Consider the following 23,643-nt stretch of genomic DNA (forward strand, 5'->3'; position numbering starts at 1 on the left):
GGGCTGCAGAACAGCTGAAGTGGAGTTCCACTGAGACTGGAAATTAAATTGTTATGACTCAGATAATTCTTCACTTAGTCAGGAGTTGAATGTTGCCAAACACCACACAAAAGTCTCTTCAAAACTCCCTCTAGATCAGGAATTGGTGCACAGACAACACTTTGCCATTTTTTGTAAATAAAGCTTTATTGGAACAATTATACCTGCATTGCTTATATGTCATTTGTGGCTGCTTTTGAGCTACCATTCTAAAGTTGAGTATTTGCGACAAGGATCATATGGGTACTGCTCATAAAGCCAAAAATATTTCCTGTGCGGTCAGTCTTAATAGAAAAGGTTTACTGATCCTGCTGTAGAAAATACTGCCTTCCTCAAGCTATTATAAATATGAATAAATACATACTATTAATGATTATAATTTTGATTTACACTCTGAAATAGCCATAGTAATTAAATCCATGTTGTAAATTTTAACAAGTCTTCAAGTTTCTGATACAACTTGTTCTATGGCGTATACACTCCTACTGAATGTCAGAGACATTTAATTTTTAATAGTAAAAATAGGAGTGATTTTAGCTAATTAACTTCTTAAATTAACTTAAATTAACTTTTTATAGCCAGCCATAACTACAGCAAGATTATTTCTAGGTAATTAAAATAAAGCACTCCTAATGAATGGAGATCTACTATAACTTTCTTTATAAAGACAATTATATTCTATTTACATACAAAGTTTCAAATTGTGCTTTGTGAAATCAAGACTGTATTTTTAAAAAAAATGTATACATGGGGTTTTTCAATCTATTCTTGTGAATTAGGAATACAACAGATCTCACATTTCTATAATATCCTATAAAATCTTGAAATTACAAAGCCATCCTTTGGGCAATTAATTTTTTTTAAATGTTAAGAAGAATGGGCCTCAGAATTTCTTAAGAAAGGAATAGAGTTCTGAGATTCTAGAGAGATTGAGAATTAAGGTAAAGAAAATAACTGAAGCTGAAATTGATACTTACAGATTTGAAAAATTTTAGCAATGCAATAAATTATTAACTTTTAGGAAATATATTCTACCCACACAGACAATGTGTCCTACTTGGATAAAATTGTGCCCTGTATACAAGAGGCAGGGTAGGCCAGGTTATGTTATGTTAACAAACAACCCCAACATCTCATCAGCTTAAAACAAAGGCTTATTCCTTTCTCAGTGAGTGTTGGCAGGGTACTCCACTCACAGTAATCACTTTATAACACCAACATTAGAGAAAGTACCATCTGGAGAATTGCTGGTTCCTCTGCTAGATGGAAAGAGTGTGTTGGAAGGTTTCACACTCAGGATTAAAGGCTTCAACTTGAAATCCCACTTTTGCTAAAAACTCATTGGCAAGAATGAGTCACATGACCCCCCTCTCCACCCACAAGGGAGCTGGAAATATTGGCTGAGAACTCATTGAGTGTTTAGAGTAATGATCAAGTACTCAGCCCTTGGGCCAGACTAGTTAATATCTGTGCTTCATTTCCTCATCTGTAAAACCCCATAGAATTGTGCAGATTAAATGAGTTAACGAGCTGTAAAGTCCTTAGAACGATATCATAAAGTGTTATTGTTATTCAGTCTTTTTTACTTGTCACCCTGTTCTTCAGAGGGAAAAACACAGAGAAGAGGGCAAAAATAGAAGGGAGCAATCAGGAATGCTCATTTGGGGCCAGCAGTGATGCCTGTGAGAGTATTCTTGAGGAAAAGCCCATGACCAAGTCTAAGAAATCAAAGATGCTACAGCTTTATTCTAAGTGACACTGATTGATTGATCCGGAAGCAGGAGGCAAACTATTAGTTAGGCAATGATTTATTTAGCAGAAACTTGAGGATCAGGGGAATAAAAGCACCCACACTGACAATAGGTCTTAAGAAATATGAAGGCCAAGTGATGAATTTAGAGTGTGATCATATAACATGGACTCAGTGAGTAGAGTGTGCAAGGTAGGGCTAGCATAGAACACATATATTTGGGTAATATAGTATGTTAATGAATCCCTTCTAATCTGCGGCTCAGAAGTCTCAAAATATGGGTTAAAGCCTTCCACTAAAAAGAGTTAAGGCCACTGTTAAAGAGGATAAATGGGAGCAAAGATAAGAATCAGTCCAGGTAACCCCTCTCTTATGTAGAAGCGCAGCAAGTCGGGGGCTAATGGCATCCTTTATTCTTTTCTTTTTTTTTTTTTTCCTTTTACTAAGTCATATATACATAGATCATGAATACATTTATGCCTGTGTGGGATTCCATGTGTTGATTCTTTGTACAAATCGGAGTTGCTTCTCAATCCGACATAGCTTTCACCTCATTCACTTAATCACTGTGTTAAGACATTTGTGTTCTATACTTGATAGATTTGACTTCTACCCTTGCAAAATGCTCCATTGCTGTGGTCCCACCGTTCACCCTCCCTCCATCAAACCACCCCCCTCCCTTCTCTCCTTCATCCTGGGCTATACTTGTGATTCCTCTTTCATATGAAAGTGTGAGTGACTATAAATTGGTTTCATAATAGTACTGAGTACATTGTATATTTTTTTTCCATTCCTGAGATACTTTACTAAGAAGAATATTTTCCAGCTCCATCTACATAAACATAAAAGAAGTAAAGTCGCCATCTTTTTTAATGCTGCATAGTATTCCATAATATACATATACCACAATTTATTAATCCATTCATAGGTCGACAGGCATTTGGGCTTCTTCCATGACTTGGCAATTAAATTGAGCTGCAATGAACAACCTGGTACAAATATCTTTGTTTCAGAGTGATTTTGGGTCTTTTGGATATAGTAGAGGAATTTCAGGATCAAAGGCAGGTCTACATTTAGATCACTGAGTGTTCTCCAAACTTCTTTCCAAAAGGAACATACTAGCTTCCATTACTACCAGCAGTGCAGAAGTGTTCCGTTTTCTCCATATCCACACCAACATCTGTAGTTTTGGGATTTTGTGATGTGAGCTACTCTTACTGGAGTTAGATGGTATCTCATAGTGGTTATGGTTTTCTCTGATGATTAAAGATGATGAGCATTTTTTCATGTGTCTGTAGACCATGCACGTCTCTTCTTCAGAGAAGCTTCTGTTCATGTCCTTGTCCACAATGAAATGAGATCACTTGTTCTTTTCTTATTAATAAGTTTGAGTTCTCTGTGGATTCTGGTTATTAGACGTTTGTCAGAAACATAACTTGCAAATATTCTCTCCCATTCTGAGGGCTGTCTACTTGCTTTACTCACTGTTTTCTTGGCAGTGCAGAAGCTTTTTAATTTGATCAGATCCCAATACCAATGCATTTTTGGTATTGCTTCAATTGCCTGGGGGTCCTCCTGATAAAATATTCTCCCAGGCCATTATCTTCAAGTGTTTCTCCTGCACTCTCTCCAAGAATTTTTTTTTTTTTTTTTTTTTTGCAGTTTTTGGCCAGGGCTGGGTTTGAACCTGCCACCTCTGGCATATGGGGCCAGAGCCCTACTCCTTTGAGCCACAGGTACCACCCTCTCCAAGAATTTTTATAGTTTCATGTCTTAAGTTAAAGTCTTCTATCCAGTGAGGGTTAATTTTTGTTACAACAGATCAACCAATCAAAAAGGTGGTTTTTTGAAAGGGTCAATAAAATAGATAAACTTTTGGCTAACCTAACCAGAAATAAAAGAGTAAAATCCCTGATTTCATCAATCAGAAATGATAAAGGCCAAATAACAACAGACTCCTCAGAAATTCAAAAAATCCTTAAAGAGTATTACAAAAAACTCTATTCTCAGAAATATGAAAATCTGAAAGAAACTGACCAGCAATTTCTGACCAGCACGCCAGCTTCCTAGACTTAAACAGAAAGAAGTGGAAATGCTGAACAGATTTATATCAAGTACTGAAATAGAATCAACTATACGAAATCTCTAAAAAAGAAGAGTCCAGGACCAGATAGCTTTCCATCAGAATTCTACTAAACCTTTAAAGAGGAACTAGTACCTATATTACTCAACCTTTTCCAAGACATCGAAAAAGAATGAATACTTCCCAACACATTCTATGAAGCAAATATCACCCTGATCCCCAAACCAGGAAAAGACAAGAAAAGAAAATTATAGACCAATATCTCTAATGAATATAGATGCAAAGATATTCAACAAGATCCTAATAAATAGAATCCAGCAACACATCAAACAAATTATACACCACAACAAAGGGGGTTTTATCCCAGGGTCTCAAGGCTGGTTCAATATATGTAAATCTATAAATATAATTTAGTACATAAACAAAATAAAAAATAAAGACCTTATGATTCTCTCAATTGATGCAGAAAAAAGCTTTTGATAACATCCATCACCCTTTCATGATCAGAATGCTTAAGAAAATAGGTACAGAAGGGACATTTCTTAAACTGATAGAGGCCGTCTACAGCAAACCCACAGCCAATATCGTACTGAATGGAGTAAAATTGAAATCATTTCCACTCAGATCAGGAACCAGGCAAGGTTGCCCATTGTCTCCACTGCTTTTTAACATTATTATGGAAATCTTAGCCATTGCAATCAGTCAAGAGAAGGCAATCAAGGGTATCCAAACAGAATCAGAGGAGATCAAACTGTCACACTTTGCAGATGATATGATTGTATATCTGGAAAACCCCAAGGACTCAACTACAAAACTCTTAGAAGTGATCAAGGAATACAGCAGCATCTCAGGATATAAAAATCAATACTCACAAATCTGTTCCCTTTATATATACCAACATAGGCTGAAAAAACAATCAAGGACTCTATTCCCTTTATAATGTGCCAAAGAAGATGAAATGTCTGAAAGTATACCTAACAAAGGATGTGAAAGATCTCTATAAAGAGAACTATGAAACTCTGAGAAAAGAAATAACTGAAGATGTTAATAAATGGAAAGGCATCCCTCATTCTTACTGAACTCCTGTTTTCTCAGCACCATTGAGACAGCTCTGAATCCATGTCCATCTATATACAGTCAAACAGTTCTTGACTATGTTAGGCACCAAGGGGATGGTTTCTCTTCCATGAGCTACTGTTTAATAAGGGCGATATAAGGTATTGACCCTCCAATAGCATAAACCTGAATGAAGTAAATTCTATACTATACACACATGTACAATCTTATGGGAATATAGAAGGAGAAGAGGTTTGTTTTTAGCATGTGATTAGGGAATATATTTGGAGGAGACAGCACTTTAACTGAGATGTTAATGAAGAGGAGGAATGAAAAACAGGATGTAATCAATAAGATTACATAATCCCATGAGCAGCCATGGAAATGAGTAAGATTTGACATTTGAAGGAGGTAGAAGAGAATTAAGTATTTTAGAAAAGGAGCTTTGTCTTTTTTTCCAGCCAAAATAATTCAGAAGCACATATTAGAATGCCTTATTCTAAAATTGTCTATATTTATAATACTCCCTATTATTCCCATCAAATATTATTATTCTTAAATGGCTATTTGATTTTACTTTTATTTCTATAATCTCCAAATGTAAGCTCAACACTCATGTTCCTAGATCGCCATGAATTCAAAATATAGAGCTGAAAAGGAATTCCACCCCAAACATTTGTTTTATAAATAGAATCCAGTGACCAAATGATTTACCATTAGTTACAAAGTGGCAGATTCAAGCTTAGAACTCATATGGTAATACTGAATGTGTATGTTTCTTGAAAAGATAAAAGAATCAAAAAAACAAAACAAGTCCACATCTACTTATTACGGTTGAGCATTCTATGTCAGGAGCAAAATTAATGATATCTATAAGATTGACAATAATATAAATAAACAAAATTATTTATTAAACCCTTAAATGTCCAATTCAGGGGTCAACCACTTAAGCTTGAATATGTTTAAGAAATATAAAAGAAGTCCTACCCTACAGAGTGGGGATTAAGTTCATGGAACTCATTACCTAAAGAAAAGGTGGGAGAAGTTAGAAATATAAATAGATTTTAGATGCCTTATATAAATTAATGACAGGCTCATCACAGTTAATAAGCAAAAATAGTATGTGTGGGTCATGTTATGAATGTTTGAAGTTGACATCAAAGAGGTCCATGCTTTGCCAACTCTGCAAAGACAGGGATGGCACATGGCCATGATGCCCCGCAGCAATTCTTCTGTTTGTAAAAATCTCCAAATGCTGCCTTTTGGAGGTCATGAGAAATGCTATGCTGCTGGGTTGTGAATAGAAGACTGACATCCTAGGAACCAATTTTTATTTGTATATTAGCCAAGACACCCAATCTAACATTTTAGTCCCAAACAGAAATACAAGGGATACTTCACATTCTAACTTTACATGAAGACTTAGGTCTTTGAAATCCCATGAGAAAGTTTTCATAAGAATTTATCCACATTTTCTTCTTTGGTTTGTTCAGAAGAGAAGCAGGAAACCTTCCAGACTTCCTGAACCTCTGAACTTTTTGTGGTTTGCCCATTAACACATGCAAACATCCATGTAGCAATTCAAAATTAGCTTCTGCATGCCTATTCCCAACCTGCTATGGAGTGTGACCCTAATTACATGTTCTTCAGGAAAAGAAGATCTCACTGGCTTGGAAGTGTCAGAAGCCCTCCATCAGATACACACACACACACACACACATATCTGGTCTCCAGAATGATCTTCCCAAGTCACCCTAAATCACCCCCTTTAGAACTTTTGCCACTAACAAGTGCCTTCCACTCAATTTCAGTTCATGCCTTCTCTGTAAAGATATCAGTACCACCACATCTGACAATGGTCCAGCTTATTAATGTATTCCAATGTCCAGTAGCCATTTAACAGGGAAAAAAAATCTACACTGTATTTATTGTGATATCTTCAATAATGTGGCCAAGTAAAATAAAAACGGTACACGATCATTTTTTTTCATTTGCTATCCAAACTTGAAAATGATTTTCAATTGTTAACTTTAAAATTATGAGTAGGAAGATTATGATTCTGCTTTAAAACTGCCAGGAAATGAAACTTCTATACTACAATGGTTTAGCATTGAGCTAGAAAAATAAACTCTCTTGCTAATGTAGTAAATAGGCCAGAAAGAAACCTCTCAAGGATTTGGGGGTAAGGGGCGGGGCACAAAGAAAGGAGAGAGGAATTGGATTTCTGAAATAAATGATCTGAAACTCTTAGCACAGCGGTTTTCAACCTTCCTAACGCCACGGCCCTTTAATACAGTTCCTGTGGGCGACCCACAGGTTGAGAACTGCTGTGACTTAGCACAACATAGCTTTTCAAAAAGTAGTATCTTCTTTTGTAAAATGGAAATGACAGAAACTGGGAGAATCTGAACATGAGCCATGGGAAACATGTGGAATGCCCACTTGACCTGTCTTCAGCAGGACAGTGGAAGGTCGCATTCTCTTTGCCTGTGCTTTCCAATAGTATTTTCTCACGAGCATTGTTTCTTCTTTCTAGCACCATCCTTCCCTCACATTCCGTACCATTAAAATTGTAAACAATTCAACAATTAAATTAATAATTGTTCCTTTAATTGACAGAGCTGAAACTCACTCCCCTTTTCTTTCTGAAAGCAAGAGTGTCTAATAAGAGGCCAGGAATGATCTAATTAATTTGTAATCATTAATTCCACTATTACCTCTTAACCATCAATAAAGCCCTGGCATTAGAAAAAGGATGATCTGAAACAAAACAAGGCAATTAAAGGGGGTGGGAGGATTAAAGGAGCAGTGGAAGAAAAAAGGAATACATCTTCTAAATTTAAAACACTCTTCACTCTTACTTGAAATCATGATTTATATTCTTTGAGTCCACAAGAGAGTAACTGGATATGCATGATGCAATGCTGGAATTTTGGGTATTTTGCCTAAAGGTTATTAGGAATTAGTACCACTGGGAGAAAAATCAGTTAGAATAACAACCCTCTCAAATGATGATTAAAACTGGTCATAATAAAATACATGATGTTATAGTGGAGTTCCTTAAATAAGAGGAACATTTAAAAAATAGAATATGTCCAATAGGTGACCATGATTAAGGGAGGTCTGAAAAACAAATTGTATAAGGACCAATGGAAGAAACCTACACTGCTTCTTTTGGAGAAGAATAAGGAAAAGCAGTCTTTAGAAAAATCCTTTAAAAGGCATGGTATACAGAAAAGGGAGTCAACATTGTAAGTGGAGCTACCGATGGCAGCCCTAGGGATAAAGGGTGAGAGGCAGATGTTGAGTCATGCAGTATGAAGGAACTCTGCTCTCTTCCTGTCCAATGTAACAGAATGCATTCCACGCTGTATTTGTTTTTTTTTTTTTTTTAATTAAATCATAGCTGTGTACATTAGTATGATCATGGGGCACCATACACTTGGGTTTGGCTTGACATTAGCAGTGGATCTCAAGGATGCTTTCTTCCATTTTAGATGGTAGTAAGTGTTAGAACACACTTTTCAAGTGCTGAGTTGTCAGGTTGTAACTTGATCAACTGGTTTACTAATTCTGTCCCCCTGAATATTCCATGATGCTTCTAATTCCTTCTTCACAAGACAATACATTGCATTTTTCAAAAAATATCAGGTATACCCTTTAGTCTTCTACTTGTCAAACTGAACAGCTCCATCCCTCGCACATCATTAATTCATCATCATTAAATCATTAATTACCTCATATCGTTTTAGTCACTGGCCTTGGGGACACTCTTGGTTTTTGTAGTGCCTGAACTGAGATCCAAATTAAATACTCTTGACATGATCTAAGCAGCAAAAGCAATTTTCCTGTTTGAGGAAAATCACAATGTATGATGTGTTAACTAAACATCGGTTATATTCAACCATACACTAGTCTTCTTTTGATATATAACAAAATATAAGGCCAAGGGCTGAAAATATCTGTAGAGTCAAAACTAAGGTATATGGAACACTTACAGAGTTTTACCAGATGTACATTATTACACATACATCCATGGTACCGTCTCAAGTTCCGGAGGGAAAGGGACCCAAGTGGGCTGAGGGGTGCATGTGTGTGGGGTGGGGCAGGTGGGGCAGGGAAACCTGGGCGGGATCTTGAAGGATGGGCAGGGCCTGGCCATTTGGAATGGAGAGAAGGATAACAAAGGAGTGCGTGTGGAGGAATAATGAGTAATAAAGGTCAGGGTTGGTAGGGATATGTGTGGTCAGAAATACAAATATTTGTATTTGGACTGTAAAATTTCTAATCCAAGTGCCTTTTTGCCATTCTAAACATGTTTGTTTTTTGCCAAACAATTTACAGGACTCAGATAATCCTCAGATTTCCCTGGGTGTTATTTTGGGAAACTAACCCTGGATGAGATACTATGAGGATTTAGGAGAACAACACTAGAATTCTCCTCGGGTAGCAAATTTCAGAGATGACTTCCTGGATAACCAGTTTCCTTTCTTCAGGGCATGGGAATTTCAGGAGGTCCATGGGGAGAGATGTTTTTGGAGAGGTATGACTTTTGGTACATTTAAAATTACATCACCTTGGGAACAAATGGTCCCAAAAGCAAAAGTCCTAAAAGTATATGTCTAATCCAATTGTAAGAATTTTTGGTCAGTTGTGACATCCAAGAATTTCTCTTTTAGAGAAATTTAGAGAATTTAGAGAATTTCTCTTTTAGAGTGGCCTTCTGCAGCTGACTTCATTCATATTTCTATTTCCAGAGCAATGAAATAGAAAAATCAATTACATAATACAACTGAATAAATCCAGTTGGCTTTATATATATTTGGCTTTCAATTAGCCAGTGAATCTGAACTTCCAGAGAATACTAGAGAGCCAACGTTAGACAATCCAATTTCCCTTAATGGGGACCACACCCCCTGAGTCTCTGCTGCTGCTTTTTTTTCATATTTTTACACCATGCTATGCTCATAATTTCTGTGGAAACTTAAACATTGTTCAATAGAACAATTTCCTGGAAAGCGTTTTGAAAGTGGTCACAGACTCCGACCTTGCTGTGGTGCCCTGGGTCTGCCAGCCTGCTGTTTTATTGCCTCTGGAAGGCTTGGTGCCAAGAGACACTCTAAGATAAAGCTCAAAAAAGACTGCGTTTGTGAAAATAATTAGTGTCTGCCTTCTTTCAAGAAAGGAAACTGCCGCTTGCAACCATCAGCAATTTTATGTATCTATTACTTCTCTTTTATCTTCATCACTCGGCCCTTGAACTGACTTTCCCAGATGATCGAGTAAAAATCAGAGATTGTTAACTCTTAAGAAATGAATGCTAAATGTTTATTTCAAACCTTTCACACAACCAATGGAAACCACACAGTAAGTGGCAGAATCAGGACTTGAACTTCATATTGTGGGGGATGAACCAGGGATGACATTTTTTTTTTAATTTTATTGTTTAGGATTCATCGAGGGTACAAAGAATTAGGTTACACTGATTACATTTGTTAGATAAAGTCCCTCTTATACTTGTGTCTCACCTGAAAGAGGTGTGCCACACACTGTGGTGTGACCCCCCCATTCCCCTCCTTCCTCCTCTTTCCTCACTTTTTTTTTTAATTTATTTTTATTGTTAAGTCATAGCTGTGTACATTAGTGCAGTCAAGGGGTACAATGTGCTGGTTTCATATACAATCTGAAATATCTCATCAAACTGTTCAACGTAGCCTTCATGGCATTTTCTTAGTTACTGTATGTAGACATTTGTATTCTGCATTTAGTAAGTTTCACCTGTACCCATTCTAAGATGCACCGTAGGTGTGGCCCCACCCATTACCCTCCCTCCACCAAAACCTCCCCCCTCCATTCCTCTTTCCTCACTTTTTAAGACTTAGCAACAGTATGACACAACTACCAATGATCAGACAGAGCCCCCAATTGTGCAGGTGTGCCCCCAAAGACCACCCCAACAAGGCCCTCTTACTTATAATTAGGTTATTTAAAGGAGCTAGATGAGAAAATAACAATAATTTACTGTTAGCCATTGGTTCTTTCTTTTTTGCATTATTTTCTTTGCCACTAATCCTTTGAAAATTCGTCCTCCATTTGGTCTCACTTTGTTATTTATGCTCAGATACCCTCTGAATTCAAGTGTATGCCAGCCTTTCCAAAATTCTTAAGATCCTCTCTGTAAGTACCGCCTTTCTAACCTTTCAGATTAAGCCCTGATTATGTTTGTAGTAGTAACTTGATCTATATGTTTACAATTATTCTCCCACTCACTTTGTCCAAGTGAAAAAATAAAACACTTATATTAAGTGTATTAATAAAACACTTGATTTTTATTATTTTTTAAACCTCTGATAATCTCATAATTGCTTTATTTCAAATTTTTGAGATATTCTTTCATTACTTTTATTGATAAAGTTGTTTGCAACTCAAGATCACAATTGCTAGATCAATGGAATAAAAGTATGGTATAGAAACACACATTTGATGATTATTGATACAGGTTAGAGCCTTTACTGTGACAAGCAATCACATCATCACAGACCTAACAAGCATTAAAATTTCTTATTTTATGATTGAAATTTAGAAGATTTATAAAAATAACAGTTTACAGAAGCCAGACATTCTTACTGGCCTTGTATCCAATGAATAATATTTATACCTTCATTACATTACATTCTTTATAATAGTAACTTTACATTTATAAACATTACAATCTTTATAATAGTAACTATCTCAAAATCATGTATCCCACTTAGCCTTGGCACATCACTGAGAGAAATGAGTTTTTTCTATGCTTGCTTGACTTTGTTTTTTTCTTGCAAAAAGTAAAGGCTTACAAATAAAAGTAGGCTTATCCCTCATGAACACACAAGCCCTGAGTAATTTCTGTAATTTCTCCTCTTGAATCAGCATCACAATTTCTCAAGTTACTTTGAGCATCTATAATGTGCTAGGTCACTTAAGAACAAATAAGTACATAAAATACATCCCCAACTGTCCCTATGATTTCAATATAGGTGAAATTTTTTTCTTGAAGGTTGCATATTTTATTTTAAATGGGTTAAGAGAGATGAAAAATGAGAAGACTCAGGTCAACGATGCTAAGGGTTCAAGACTGTCCTCAGAAGACAATTAGAAACATGAGTCAGTGTGACTGAGAGCAGCATGACTGGAACTGGTATGGAGTATTTTGCTGAAGCATTGCAGAGGCAATGTTGTCCTCATGGATAGGAGAGGGAGATAGAGGGCAGGATCTAAAGCTGCTCTGGGGTCCAAGTAAGTGATCTCCCTTATTAAGGCATACGGAACTGAGAGCAGTAAACTTTAAATGCAGTAGCACAGAACTGAGAGCTACAGTGCCTTTATTTTTTAGGAAGACTTTTACATTTGCTAAAAATCTAGATTTATCGGCATCGAGAATAAGTCTATAATAGCTAATCTGTGAGTGTCCAGGAGAAAGCAAAGCCAGAGTCACAAGTCCAGGCTCCCACAAAGCAGCCTCCTGAGGGTGCCTGGGCCTGAAAGCAGCCATGGGATGTGAACCTCAACCAGCCCGCAGAGCGACAGCAGCATTCTACAGGTCTTCTTTGCCCTGAGACAGCCAGAGTGTGCCTCTACCAACTTCTTTCCAACTTCATTAACTTATTCTTGATTCTTTGATTCAGGGAACCTTGTCATCCTCAGCGCTTTGGGTTACTTTCGGGTCTTATTGGTAATTTTAAAAGTATACAATGTGCCATAGCTAAAGCTTCTGGGGGGAAAAAAAGGCATTTGGTATTTTTCTTTTCAGAGAGGCTCAAATGGAAGTGAGGTACCAGGTTTCTGAGTTTCTGAATACAGAAAGAATGGGGTACGTGTGTGTGTGGGCAGGGGTCTCTATCCCTTTTCAATCTAAAGTTACCCCTATGGAGAGACATGTAAAATTATATATTAACAGTTCCTTTAAAAAAAGTCTTAAGTGTGTTCATGCACTAATAAGTTAGTGAGTGTTTCCATTAAAATTAAAATTAAATAGAAGGCTATAGTAAATTACCCATTTCACTTCTCCTTCCAGATTTAAAAAAAAAAAAAAGAGGGCACTTTGTCACTTCACGTGACAGGCACACTTTAGCCTTAATACATGCATTTATGCCAACAGGGTCATTTACACTGTTGCCTGCTGGAGTTTTTCTTCTTTCAACTTAGTAGGGAATAGTTGTGATCTTTATTACCCCACATAAATCTATAAAATGCCTTTTGCTTAAGGCTCTTTATTTTAATTTCAGATAAATAAATCACATTAGGTTTCTGTCTGTCATATTAAGATAAGCATGGGTCTAAAAATAACAAGTATGTTTTAATCTAAATGTCTTCAGATTAAATAGTGGTAAATTTCTCTGGGTGACCCCCAAATCTTATTGATGTTGGAATATTTTTCAGTACTTTAAGAGTGCTTCTTGAAGAACATAAACCTGTTTAAACTAGAAGTGGAATTATTTTTAAATCATATATGGGCCTGTTGGTACAAACAATATTATTCAACTCAAGTTCTGGGGGATGCAGTAAATCTACCTTTAAAGTGGGGATATTTCACCAGTTACATTAGAGAGCAGTTTTATATCTTTGTAGATTAATCTAACAACTCTATCTATATAGTGCTTTATTTATTGGCTGTAAAGGCTCTAGACTTGAATTTGTTATCCTCTTTGCAGTTAGAGCCTAAAGTCTTAAAGACAATTCAAATTCAATCTATTTCATAACTGTCTCTCCATCTGCCCTCACTGCAGTTCTGTTCCTACTCAAGACTTGGATCAAAATGCCACCTCCTCAGGGAAACTTTTGAGCTGCAGAACAGAGTCTCCTAAAATGTGTTTAATAGTTCCCTCCCTCCAGCCCTTGCGGAATAGTCTTGATACATGTGAATGTTTCTTACAAACAAGGTTTAGAGTGAGAAAGAAAGGTTAAAAAGGGGGTTTTAAACACTCTGTTTTATGTTTATTAGGTTAGGACCTAAATATATGTTTTTTGATGGATTAGCATGCTCTTAAAAAAAAGGAAGTGGGCAGATTTGACAAGAAACGGGAAAAGACAGATGTAAAACTGGACACTGTGACCAATAGGTGTCCAATTTGTCAGCGTGTCACCCTGACCTATCTGGGGTCTCCTTGCCCCCAAAACCCTGGTTTCAAATACTAGGCACCCCCTAATCAACACCAGGGACTTCAGAGCTCTGAGAAGCCTAAACACCGCCTTATTCCCTTAGTGCAGGACCAGAGACCATAATAAGTATCCCCGTAGCCCCCCCTACCCCTGCCCAGGGATGACATAACCACTGAAGCATGTGGCAACACCTGATTTCCAGAGTCCTGGTTTATTCTCCCTTGTGATGGGCAAAGGGCCTGGCTGAGAGGACAGACTCTTATCTTGGCAGGGGTCTGAGTCTGTCTGCATCTCTGAAACAACTCCTGGTGGGTAATTGGGGAGTGACATTGATGGGTTTCAAGGGTGAACCTGGGGCTTGCACTTGCCTGAGAATACAGCTATGATTTAGAAATTCAGCCCAAGGGTTGAGAAGAGGAAAGATAATATAAAGTTCGCTAGCCTTGGTCTCCTTTGACCTCCACAGGGTGGGACGGGGAGGCAGAATGGGAATCCATGTGCCATTACTGAGTTGGCATGGCGTGATGTTTTGCTTTCAGAGCTTTTATAGCTATTACAGTGCACTGAGCTCTCTCTTTGTTTGCTACACATTCTGTCCCCCAGAGACAGCCTCTTTTTCTCTTGAAGGGATTTAAAAAACAAATCATAGTTCTTATTTTATTCAGTGTCCACCATTAAGAATTCATGCAGAGCAATTTTACTTGTTGCCAATTAAGATCTCCCAGTGGAGGTCTATAATTATAGCAAAGGCAACCTGTTTAATACTTGGCATCTCCTTAGTCTACATAAATTAACCCCACAAGGATAGAAGCATGCTAATTCTTAAGATGCCTGAATAATACTATTCTATGATCCGGCATACATAGAAGATAAATCTCCAGGAGGCTCGGGGCCATACTCCTTTCAGGGGCACACCTGCTTTTACTTCTTTCCTCTATTTTATAACATCAAGACAATTTCTAGGTAACACATTAACAAAGAATTTGCTTTTCAAGCATGGAATAATGGCATGTGGCCTCCCAGCAAGTAATTTTGCTCTTAATTTAGAGCTGGAAGGAATTTTAGAGGCAGTGGTGCCATTAACCTTCACCCAAAATATGTACAGATATATCAGAATTATGAGGAACATGAATAGTTGGAGTATAGATCATTTTGTTTCAGCATTCACTATACTTAGATAAGCAATCATTGAATCATAAAGAGAATGAAAGCAAAGATTTTCTCAATTTTTCCCTATTTCTTTTCTTAGAATAAGAATCACCTGCAATGTGAAAGCAAAGGTAAAATTTTATTTTAAAGACTTGTGTAATGCTAAAATAATCTATTTATTTATTTATTTATTTATGTTTTGCTAGAAGGGATGTTCTTTTAACCAAGGACCTCTGCTTCTCTACTAAGTGTTTTATTCCCCCTGATGATATTGGAACCATCATTTTTTCCCCTGGGGAAGCAAAAACTAAGTGCTTTATTCAAACAAACATAGTTTGTAATCATTAGTTTGGATTCTTAGAATTTGGTATTAAATCTTGAGCTATCCCTAAGGAAAATGGGACCGGATTTTCTACAGGTTGACTTTCCCCTTTTGACTTCCCCTTGTTGACTTTTGTCAACAACCTAGACTCCTCTCTGCTAGATTCCCTATCACCAAGTTGCTAAACCCTGTACCAGTGGAGTGTACAGAGAAGAGGCGGTACAAATCATACAGTTATACGCTTATAGGATCACCATTTCCCAAGGTATGTTCCTTGGAACCTTAGAGTAGATGTTATGAGAAAGATAGGATTTGGGGATTTCAAGTCGAAATAATATTTTATATACTATATTTATATATGCATAACACATGCTAGCAATATTAATGGCTGAGAAATTCTGAAGTTAAAAGTTGTATTGGTTTGATAAAGAATTTTTCATATTTATTTCACCATAAGTACCCTCATTTTTCTCAAAATATCTATAACATAGCAACTCAGAAAATTGGTGTTTCTTGGAATATACTAGGAAAATGCTTGCACCAATGTTTTATTTAGATCACTGGTTCTCAACAGGGAAAAGAGATGATTTTGGTCCTTGAAGGATCCTTAGAAAATGCCTAGAGACATTTTTTTGTTGTTGTTGTTACAACTGGGGAACATTATTAACAGATAGTACAAAAGCAAGGGGTGCCTGAAACATCTTACAATGTACATGATAACCCCACCCCTATGACAAAGAACATCTGACCCCAAATGTTAACAGTGCCCTGGTTGAGTAGTCCAGATGTAGCTTGTTTAAATGAGGCTTACGTGATCTAGCATTTATGGGTCAGCAGCTAACACTTTACATTCACCAGATCCTGGCATTTGATTTGGATCTACCTATTCTTTATTAACACACAGGCCTTTGATTACATTATCACCAATTTAACTTACAAAAATCTGAAATGAATACTTTGACATTACCTAGTTGAGTTACTGGCCAGCTGTTAGGTAACTTTGTTATATCTGCTCACATGTTCTTTGATGCTTTTTATGATACATGGATTACACAGTTTATCATTTCACAATATTTAATTACTACTAAAAATAGCGTGTCTGTGTATGTTCTATAAATGCAATATCGTATTCTACACGTTGTTTCAGTGCTCAGCAACCTTAAATACTAGCTATATTGATACCATCTTTTCACAGATAAGGTAACATTCTCAGAGATGTTATCCAACGCCAGTTTGATCCCCCCAAACCTCCAGTTCAGCCTTCTTTCCATTATTACAACATTATGCTGCTTCCATTTTTTCATGAATAATTTCACATTTGTGGCATGAAAGTATAATTTCAATGCCATAAGCATTCGTAAGTTTGCTTTGTATTTTCCAGCTGTCTGTTTATTCTAAATTCTTAATTTGAGGCTGTAAATGGATAAAGATTTTCATTAAATGTTAGAAGACAGACTCTGCAGTTGTTTTTTAACCATGTTGCTTGTCAGTCACAAGTATATTTACCCAATTCAGAAATAGTAACAAATGTTAAAAATCAAGGACAAAAATATCCTTTTTCTTCTAATGCTAACTTTCCATATTAGAACTTCTCAGTATCATTATTGAAGTTTTTTTCTATTTTTGAGGTTTTTTCTATTATCATAGAAAAGTATGTCTGTGTGTCAATATCAAGCAATATACACATTGTCACTGGGTATGTTTTTGAATCAATCAGGGAGATACAGAACATATTAAACCCACTGGGACTAATGTTCACATCTTAGACTAAATTCTAGATTCTGATCCATCCTCTTCTTTAGATGAATTCACAGAAGTTTTCTTCTTTGGAAAGGATTTGTTGGTGTTGAAAAGACAGTTAAGCTACAGAACTGCTTATTGCTAGACAGCTATATTTGAACTCCATAAATTCTTTCGCAACATAAAAACCCAGAGATAGATTATAGGTCTATTTCAGTAGAATACTGGACAGGACCCCAAAATAACTGGCTACCTTAAATGTGATTACACATATTTTTGTGTCACAACAGATGCTTATGCTGTAAGAAACAACTTAAATCGATTAGACTAGCAGCTCCCTCCATAAAGAAAAGGAAACTTTTTAATTCTTGCACCAATTTGCTCAATTCTTTTTATTTAGCAAATGGCAATACCTTGTGCCAACCATACTTTTGATCAATCTCAAATTAACATTGACAATAATTATTATTGGAAAATCTAAATATTCAGGACTTGTCTCTGTTAAGTTATAAGTTAGCTCAAGTAAAAATGGAAGGCCATCATAATGGAAGGGAATATCAGTATCAGCAGCAATGACAGACAGACCACTCCAGGATAATTAAAGCAGTCACAAATCAATGGCATAATAAAATCAGAAGGAGCCTATACTGATTTACAGAAACATGTTTTTTAACTTCAGACAATGTGGTCCTGCCTGTGAACATGACATGCTATTCCCGTAATCCTCTGTACACTATAGATTCTATCCTAACTCAAGAATAAGCATTTAAAAATTTAATCATAACCATAAAGGATTTCCCACACTGTTCACTGTCACTCACATAATTTCCACCAGCAATTTGGCTGCAGTCGTAGTGAGATTTGTAATAACTACCACTTTAAGTCACAACCTGTCACTTTAACTCACTCAAGTCAGGATCTGTTTGCAAAAATATAATCAAATGTAATTTCATGATTCAATAAATAGTATATAAATCTGCTATTATTGGGGTTCATTTTCTTTTCAATACTACCATTTCCATTTTTTCACAGGTAGTTATTCTGTCTATCCAAATGCCATTATTGCCCTGTATTGTTATTCAAATGGAGCTTTTTTATTAGATCCTCTGACACTACATATAAGGCTTTGCTTCTTCAATGGTAATAATTTCATTTCTGAAGGAAAATGGAAGTGACTGTACACAAAATTCTGAGTTCTTGCTTTGTGTTAGGTTAAGTCCATGCCTGAAATAGGATTTCAATTTAATCATATCATAGAAAAACCAAGGTTTTCATTAGCTACCTCAAGACAGTACGAAATATATTGCCTTTTCAGTGCAGATTCTTTTGGTTTAAAGAACCTATGAAACCATTACTCCTCCACAATGATATGTATAAGATATACTTACTGAAAAAATTAACTTTCATTCATCAAATGCTATTCATCATTTTTCTCTATTTTTCTCTTGAAAGGTAGAGAAAACAAAATATTCTGTACAAGCAGTTGAAAATGTTATATGTCAGTTAGATAGTTTTAAAAATATATTTTCCAAAAGATCTATGGGAAATATAATTTAAAACATATAACCATCAATGCATTATTGTTGATTTTATCATATAATACACTGGCTCACAAATGAAAACTATCAAAAACCAGGTTATAGTTCTCAAAACTAAGTCTACTACACATGGCACCAAGTTACATAAAATTAAGTTATGTTGGCAAACAGACTTAATTGAACTTTTGTTGTATCTTACCAGCAGGCTTCCAATGTATAGAAATAGAGTATTTTCTATTCTTATAACCCGTGATCTATACTCAGTAGGAAAACTACCATAAGAGGAGAATAAATTAAAATATACCGCACTTTATTAAAGAACTGGAAGTTCTTGGGGAAAAGAATGTTTGAGGTTGTTGGAATTTCTCACAATGATGCGTGAAAAGGGGGTACCGTGGTCTGGCACAGAGCTCAGTGCTGATGGAATTGGATGAGGCCACAGAGTTAGTAAATATTTACCTGCCATCTCTGTATACAGAGAGCACACTCCTCCATGCTATGAGGAGGTAAAAAGAAATAAAGGACTTTAGGGGCTGACTCAGGCTTGTTGAGACAAAGGTAATGACGTTCAACCATTTCAGTACCTTGTGAAGCATCATGTAACTGAGCACCAGCAAATTTATTTCAAAAAGCAGGAGCTATTGGAATTTAGAAAAAGGAATTCAAACCGTATAGTAGGACCAGTAAACAACATGACCACATGGGCCCTAGGAAATGAATAACTTGGGAATATGACTTCTATTATATTAATCTACATTTCCAATATATCTGCACAGATATTCTCAGGTAATTTCCTCATCTCGTGTCAGAACCCACCATGTAGAACAAAAACTAAATACTAGAAACTATATAAGAGCATTCTTAAAATATTTCCCTTTAATGAGAGAATCCAAACTTTTAAGCAGAAATGCTCTACTTTTGAAATAAATAAAAACAAAATCTTTACACAGCCAAGGATCAGAGAATATGGTTTCTAGTTTGCACAGAATGACAAGTTTGCCCTTCTGAGACTATCGTGCCTTAGAATCATAACAGTTTTCAGCTAAACAAGGACTTAATCTACCCTCTACCTTCTAGTCTAACTGAAATATTTTAAATCAGCACAACTATAGAGGCTGCTACCCAGTCAAACAAATAAGACATGAATTTAACTCACCTCCAGAGACTTCTGTGTTGCTCCTCTAGTTGAGTGAGCAGGTGTTCGATGTATTTATTGGAGTCCATGTATTCCTGCACAAATACAAATAAAACCTCATTAGATAGTCAACAGAATCCGGAGATGCTCCTTGTCGTTATGAGGAATATTTTCAACAAGATAATCCCTACATTTGTCCGAGTTTTAGGAGTCTATGCTTCTGTGATTTATAATCAGTCGTTTGAGGGTGAATACGATTTTCCCCATATCCTGTGTTTTATTAAGAAAAAAATCACTGGAGACAACTGGAGTTTTACTGAGTCAGCATAAAAATCCTCTTATTCACAGGGAAGAATAACTTAAATTGCAGGGTCCCTTACACTAGGCTCTGTGTGTTCTACTGTATAAAAGCAAGCCAAGGTTGCTGCCTACATAGAAAATAAACGGACAATAGAAGCCTTGATGTTAGTGGTCTTATGACTCATTTGCAGTAAAACCTGTATTTTTTAATTATATGGAATATATATATATACTGCATATACTGACGGACATGTGCCTTCATCTCCATATACATACCTGTATATGTATATACTTATGTATACACACACACGATAGTAAATTTACTTTATTCTAACTCTTAGAAAATAAATTCTTTAGCTTCTAAGAAGACAGGAAAGATAAGGTGTATGCTGTTCTATAGAAACGTGTAAATAAATTGATTTCTGTAAATCAAACTATTTTCAAGAAACATGTCTGAAAAATGAAGAACTCATTTGTCACATAATGCCTATGGAGCAAAATCTATAGGTTTTTAAAATTTTGATTTCTGAATATGAGGTTCATATACAATAGACTTTCGATTGCCAACTTAGAGCAATATGTAAAACCTTTTGATATTGTTTCATTCTGAATCTGTTATTTCTTCCCCTTTCTGTTTGAAGATCTAGCCTATAAGGTTCAGCTTCTCCTTTCCAGGTGCCTTAGATGGAATAGTGTGCAATGATTTCAATATGAAGCTACCCATGAAAGCTACTGTTTAAATATACTGGGAACTTCAGTTAATACATTTTTTCCTTCTGAAATGCAGATTTCTTGTTAAACGCTATACATAACCTATTGCTCCTATAGGCATATGTACTATAATAAGAGGGGAGGGAAAAGTATGTGGAGTTGATGTAATATGATGGAAGGGCCCAGTCCTGAGTTTCTGGTCCTAGATCTACCTATGTACCCTTGAAGAAGTCTTTATGCCTTTCCCTTATTTATTTATTTATTTATTTTTGAGACAGAGTCTCACTCTATTGCCCGTGGCAGAGTGCCAGTCTAGCTCCACAGCAACCTCAAACTCCCAGGTCCAAGCGATCCTCCCACCTCAGCTTCCAGAGTAGCTGGGACTACAGGTGCCTGCCACAACCACAACATCCCAGATAATTTTTTCTATTTTTAATAGAGACAGGCTCTCATTCTTTCTGGTCTTGAACTCTTGTGCTCAAGCAGTCCACCCACCTCGGCCTCCCAGATTGCTAGGTTTACAGGTGTGAGCCACCACGCCTGCCTTCTTTATTCTTTCTCAAACAAACTCTTCTTTTCATTCTTAGCCTAATTCACATTCTATCTCTCAGCGACTTTTTGACATTTTTCCACTCCTATCTTTTCCCCCTACATCTGTGAATCCTTCAACACTTGCATACTTCATCACATGCTTGACTCCTAATGCTGCAATGCCTTTTGCAACAGATTTTTACATGTATTTTTGCTTTGTTTCCATAACTATATTTTAATTTTCTTGAGAGTAGTCAGCATGACTCACAGGTGTTCGGTAAATGCTTACTGGCTGATTTATTATGTTACAGCATTGATTTCATTTAAAAAAATGCTTATTTAAAAAAGCGGTTGACACACATATTTTGTAAAGGATCACATAATAAGTATTTTAGGCTTTCTAGACCAGTCTCTGTTAAGACTATTCAACTCTACCCTTGTAGCCTAAAAGCAGCCGTAGGCAACATGTAAGCAAATGGGTATGGCTGTGCTCCAGTAAAACTGTATTTACAAAACAGGCAGGAGGTAAGACTTTGCCAGTCTCTAATTTTAGGTACAGGATGAATTCTCTTCCAGAGAATACTCTTTAGCCTAGTGTAACTAACATAGGAGCATGTGTCACTTTCCCCACTGTCACCTCAGAGTTTCCCTGACAGGCTCCCAAAACATTTCCACTAATGTTTTGGTGGTTACTCAGAATTTGACAATCAAGCAATGACTTTGTTGATGTTGTTTAAAAGTAATATTTAGTCTGAACACCATCATACAGTACTCTTAGGAGTATTAAGTGGCTCACCATGTCTGGACACACTATATGTCATATATTCATGGCCTATATCAGTTCTGTTTTGCAAGGAATTCTGAGTTAATTGTCAATTCATTAATTCATTCAATATATATCACCAAGGGCCTACAAGGTGTTGATTCTCTGTAGAAGTGACCCAAAGACTGAGCTATAGTCTATCAATTACAGTATTGTTTACAAGAAAGAAAAATCTGTTACCTACTCAACAATGGGAAGTAGTTTAAATACCTGATATGCCTATATGATAAAATACTTTACAACCACTTGAAAAAAAGTACTTTGTTTCATATGGAATCAGAAAAAACACTGAATAACCAAGACAATACTTAGAGATAAAAACAAATCTGGAGGTATCATGCTACCAGACTTCAGGCTATACTACAAATCTATAGTAATCAACACAGCATGGTACTAGCACAAAAATAGAAATGTTAGATCTATGGAATAGAATAAAGAATCTAGAGATGAACCCAGCCACATATCAAGATTTGATCTCTGATAAGCATAATGAAAAAATGCATTGGGGAAAAGAATCTCTATTTAACAAATGGTGCTGGAAGAACTGGTTAGAAATCTGTAAAAGACTGAAACTGGACCCACAATTCTCACCAATAACACAAATTGATTCTCACTGAATAAAATACTTAAATTTAAGACAGAAAACTAAAAACACTAGAAGAGAGTAAAAGGGAAACACTTGGAGATATTAGCCTGCCTTTGTGAGAAGGATCCCCCGACCCCAGCAATTGTAGCAACACCAAAAATAAATTACTGGGATTTTATCAAGCTAAAAAGCTTTTGCACAGCTAAGCGAACTGCAAGTGAAGCAAACAGCCTTCAGAATGGGAGAAGATTTTTACATGTTATGATTCTGATAACAGTCTGATAACTAGAATCTACAGAGAACTCAAATTAATCAATAAGAAGAGAACAAACAACCCCATTTATTTGTGTGCAAGGGACTTGAACAGAAACTTCTCTGAAGATGACAGAATGGCCAAAAAAACACATGAAAAAATGTTCATTATCTTTAATCATCAGAGAAATGCAAATCAAAACCACTTTGAGGGCAATGCCTGTGGCTCAAAGGAATAGGGCACTGGCCCCATGTGCTGGAGGTAGTGGGTTCAAAAACAGCCCTGGCCAAAAATAAACAAAAAACAAAACAAAACAAACAAACAAAAAAACCCACTTTGAGATATCACCTAACTCCAGTAATATTAGCCAGCATCCCAAAGTCTTAAAACTACAGATGCTGGCGTGGATGTGGAGAGAAGGGAACACTTCTACACTGCTAGTGGGATTACAAACTATTTCAACCTTTATGGAAAGAAGTATAGAAAATC

General features: G+C 36.3%; 1 protein-coding gene across 1 annotated transcript in view; it reads right to left on the bottom strand.

Annotated features, from left to right (window-relative positions):
• NCKAP5 (NCK associated protein 5) overlaps window positions 1–23,643 on the bottom strand; it is a 969,262-nt gene that overhangs the window by 672,682 nt on the left and 272,937 nt on the right. The window contains exon 3 of the mRNA XM_053597955.1: window positions 19,972–20,045. Coding sequence (XP_053453930.1) covers window positions 19,972–20,045 — 74 coding nt within the window. The remainder of the gene's footprint in view (window positions 1–19,971; window positions 20,046–23,643) is intronic.

This window comes from Nycticebus coucang, chromosome 7 (assembly GCF_027406575.1).
Source record: "Nycticebus coucang isolate mNycCou1 chromosome 7, mNycCou1.pri, whole genome shotgun sequence".
NCBI lineage: Eukaryota > Metazoa > Chordata > Mammalia > Primates > Lorisidae > Nycticebus > Nycticebus coucang.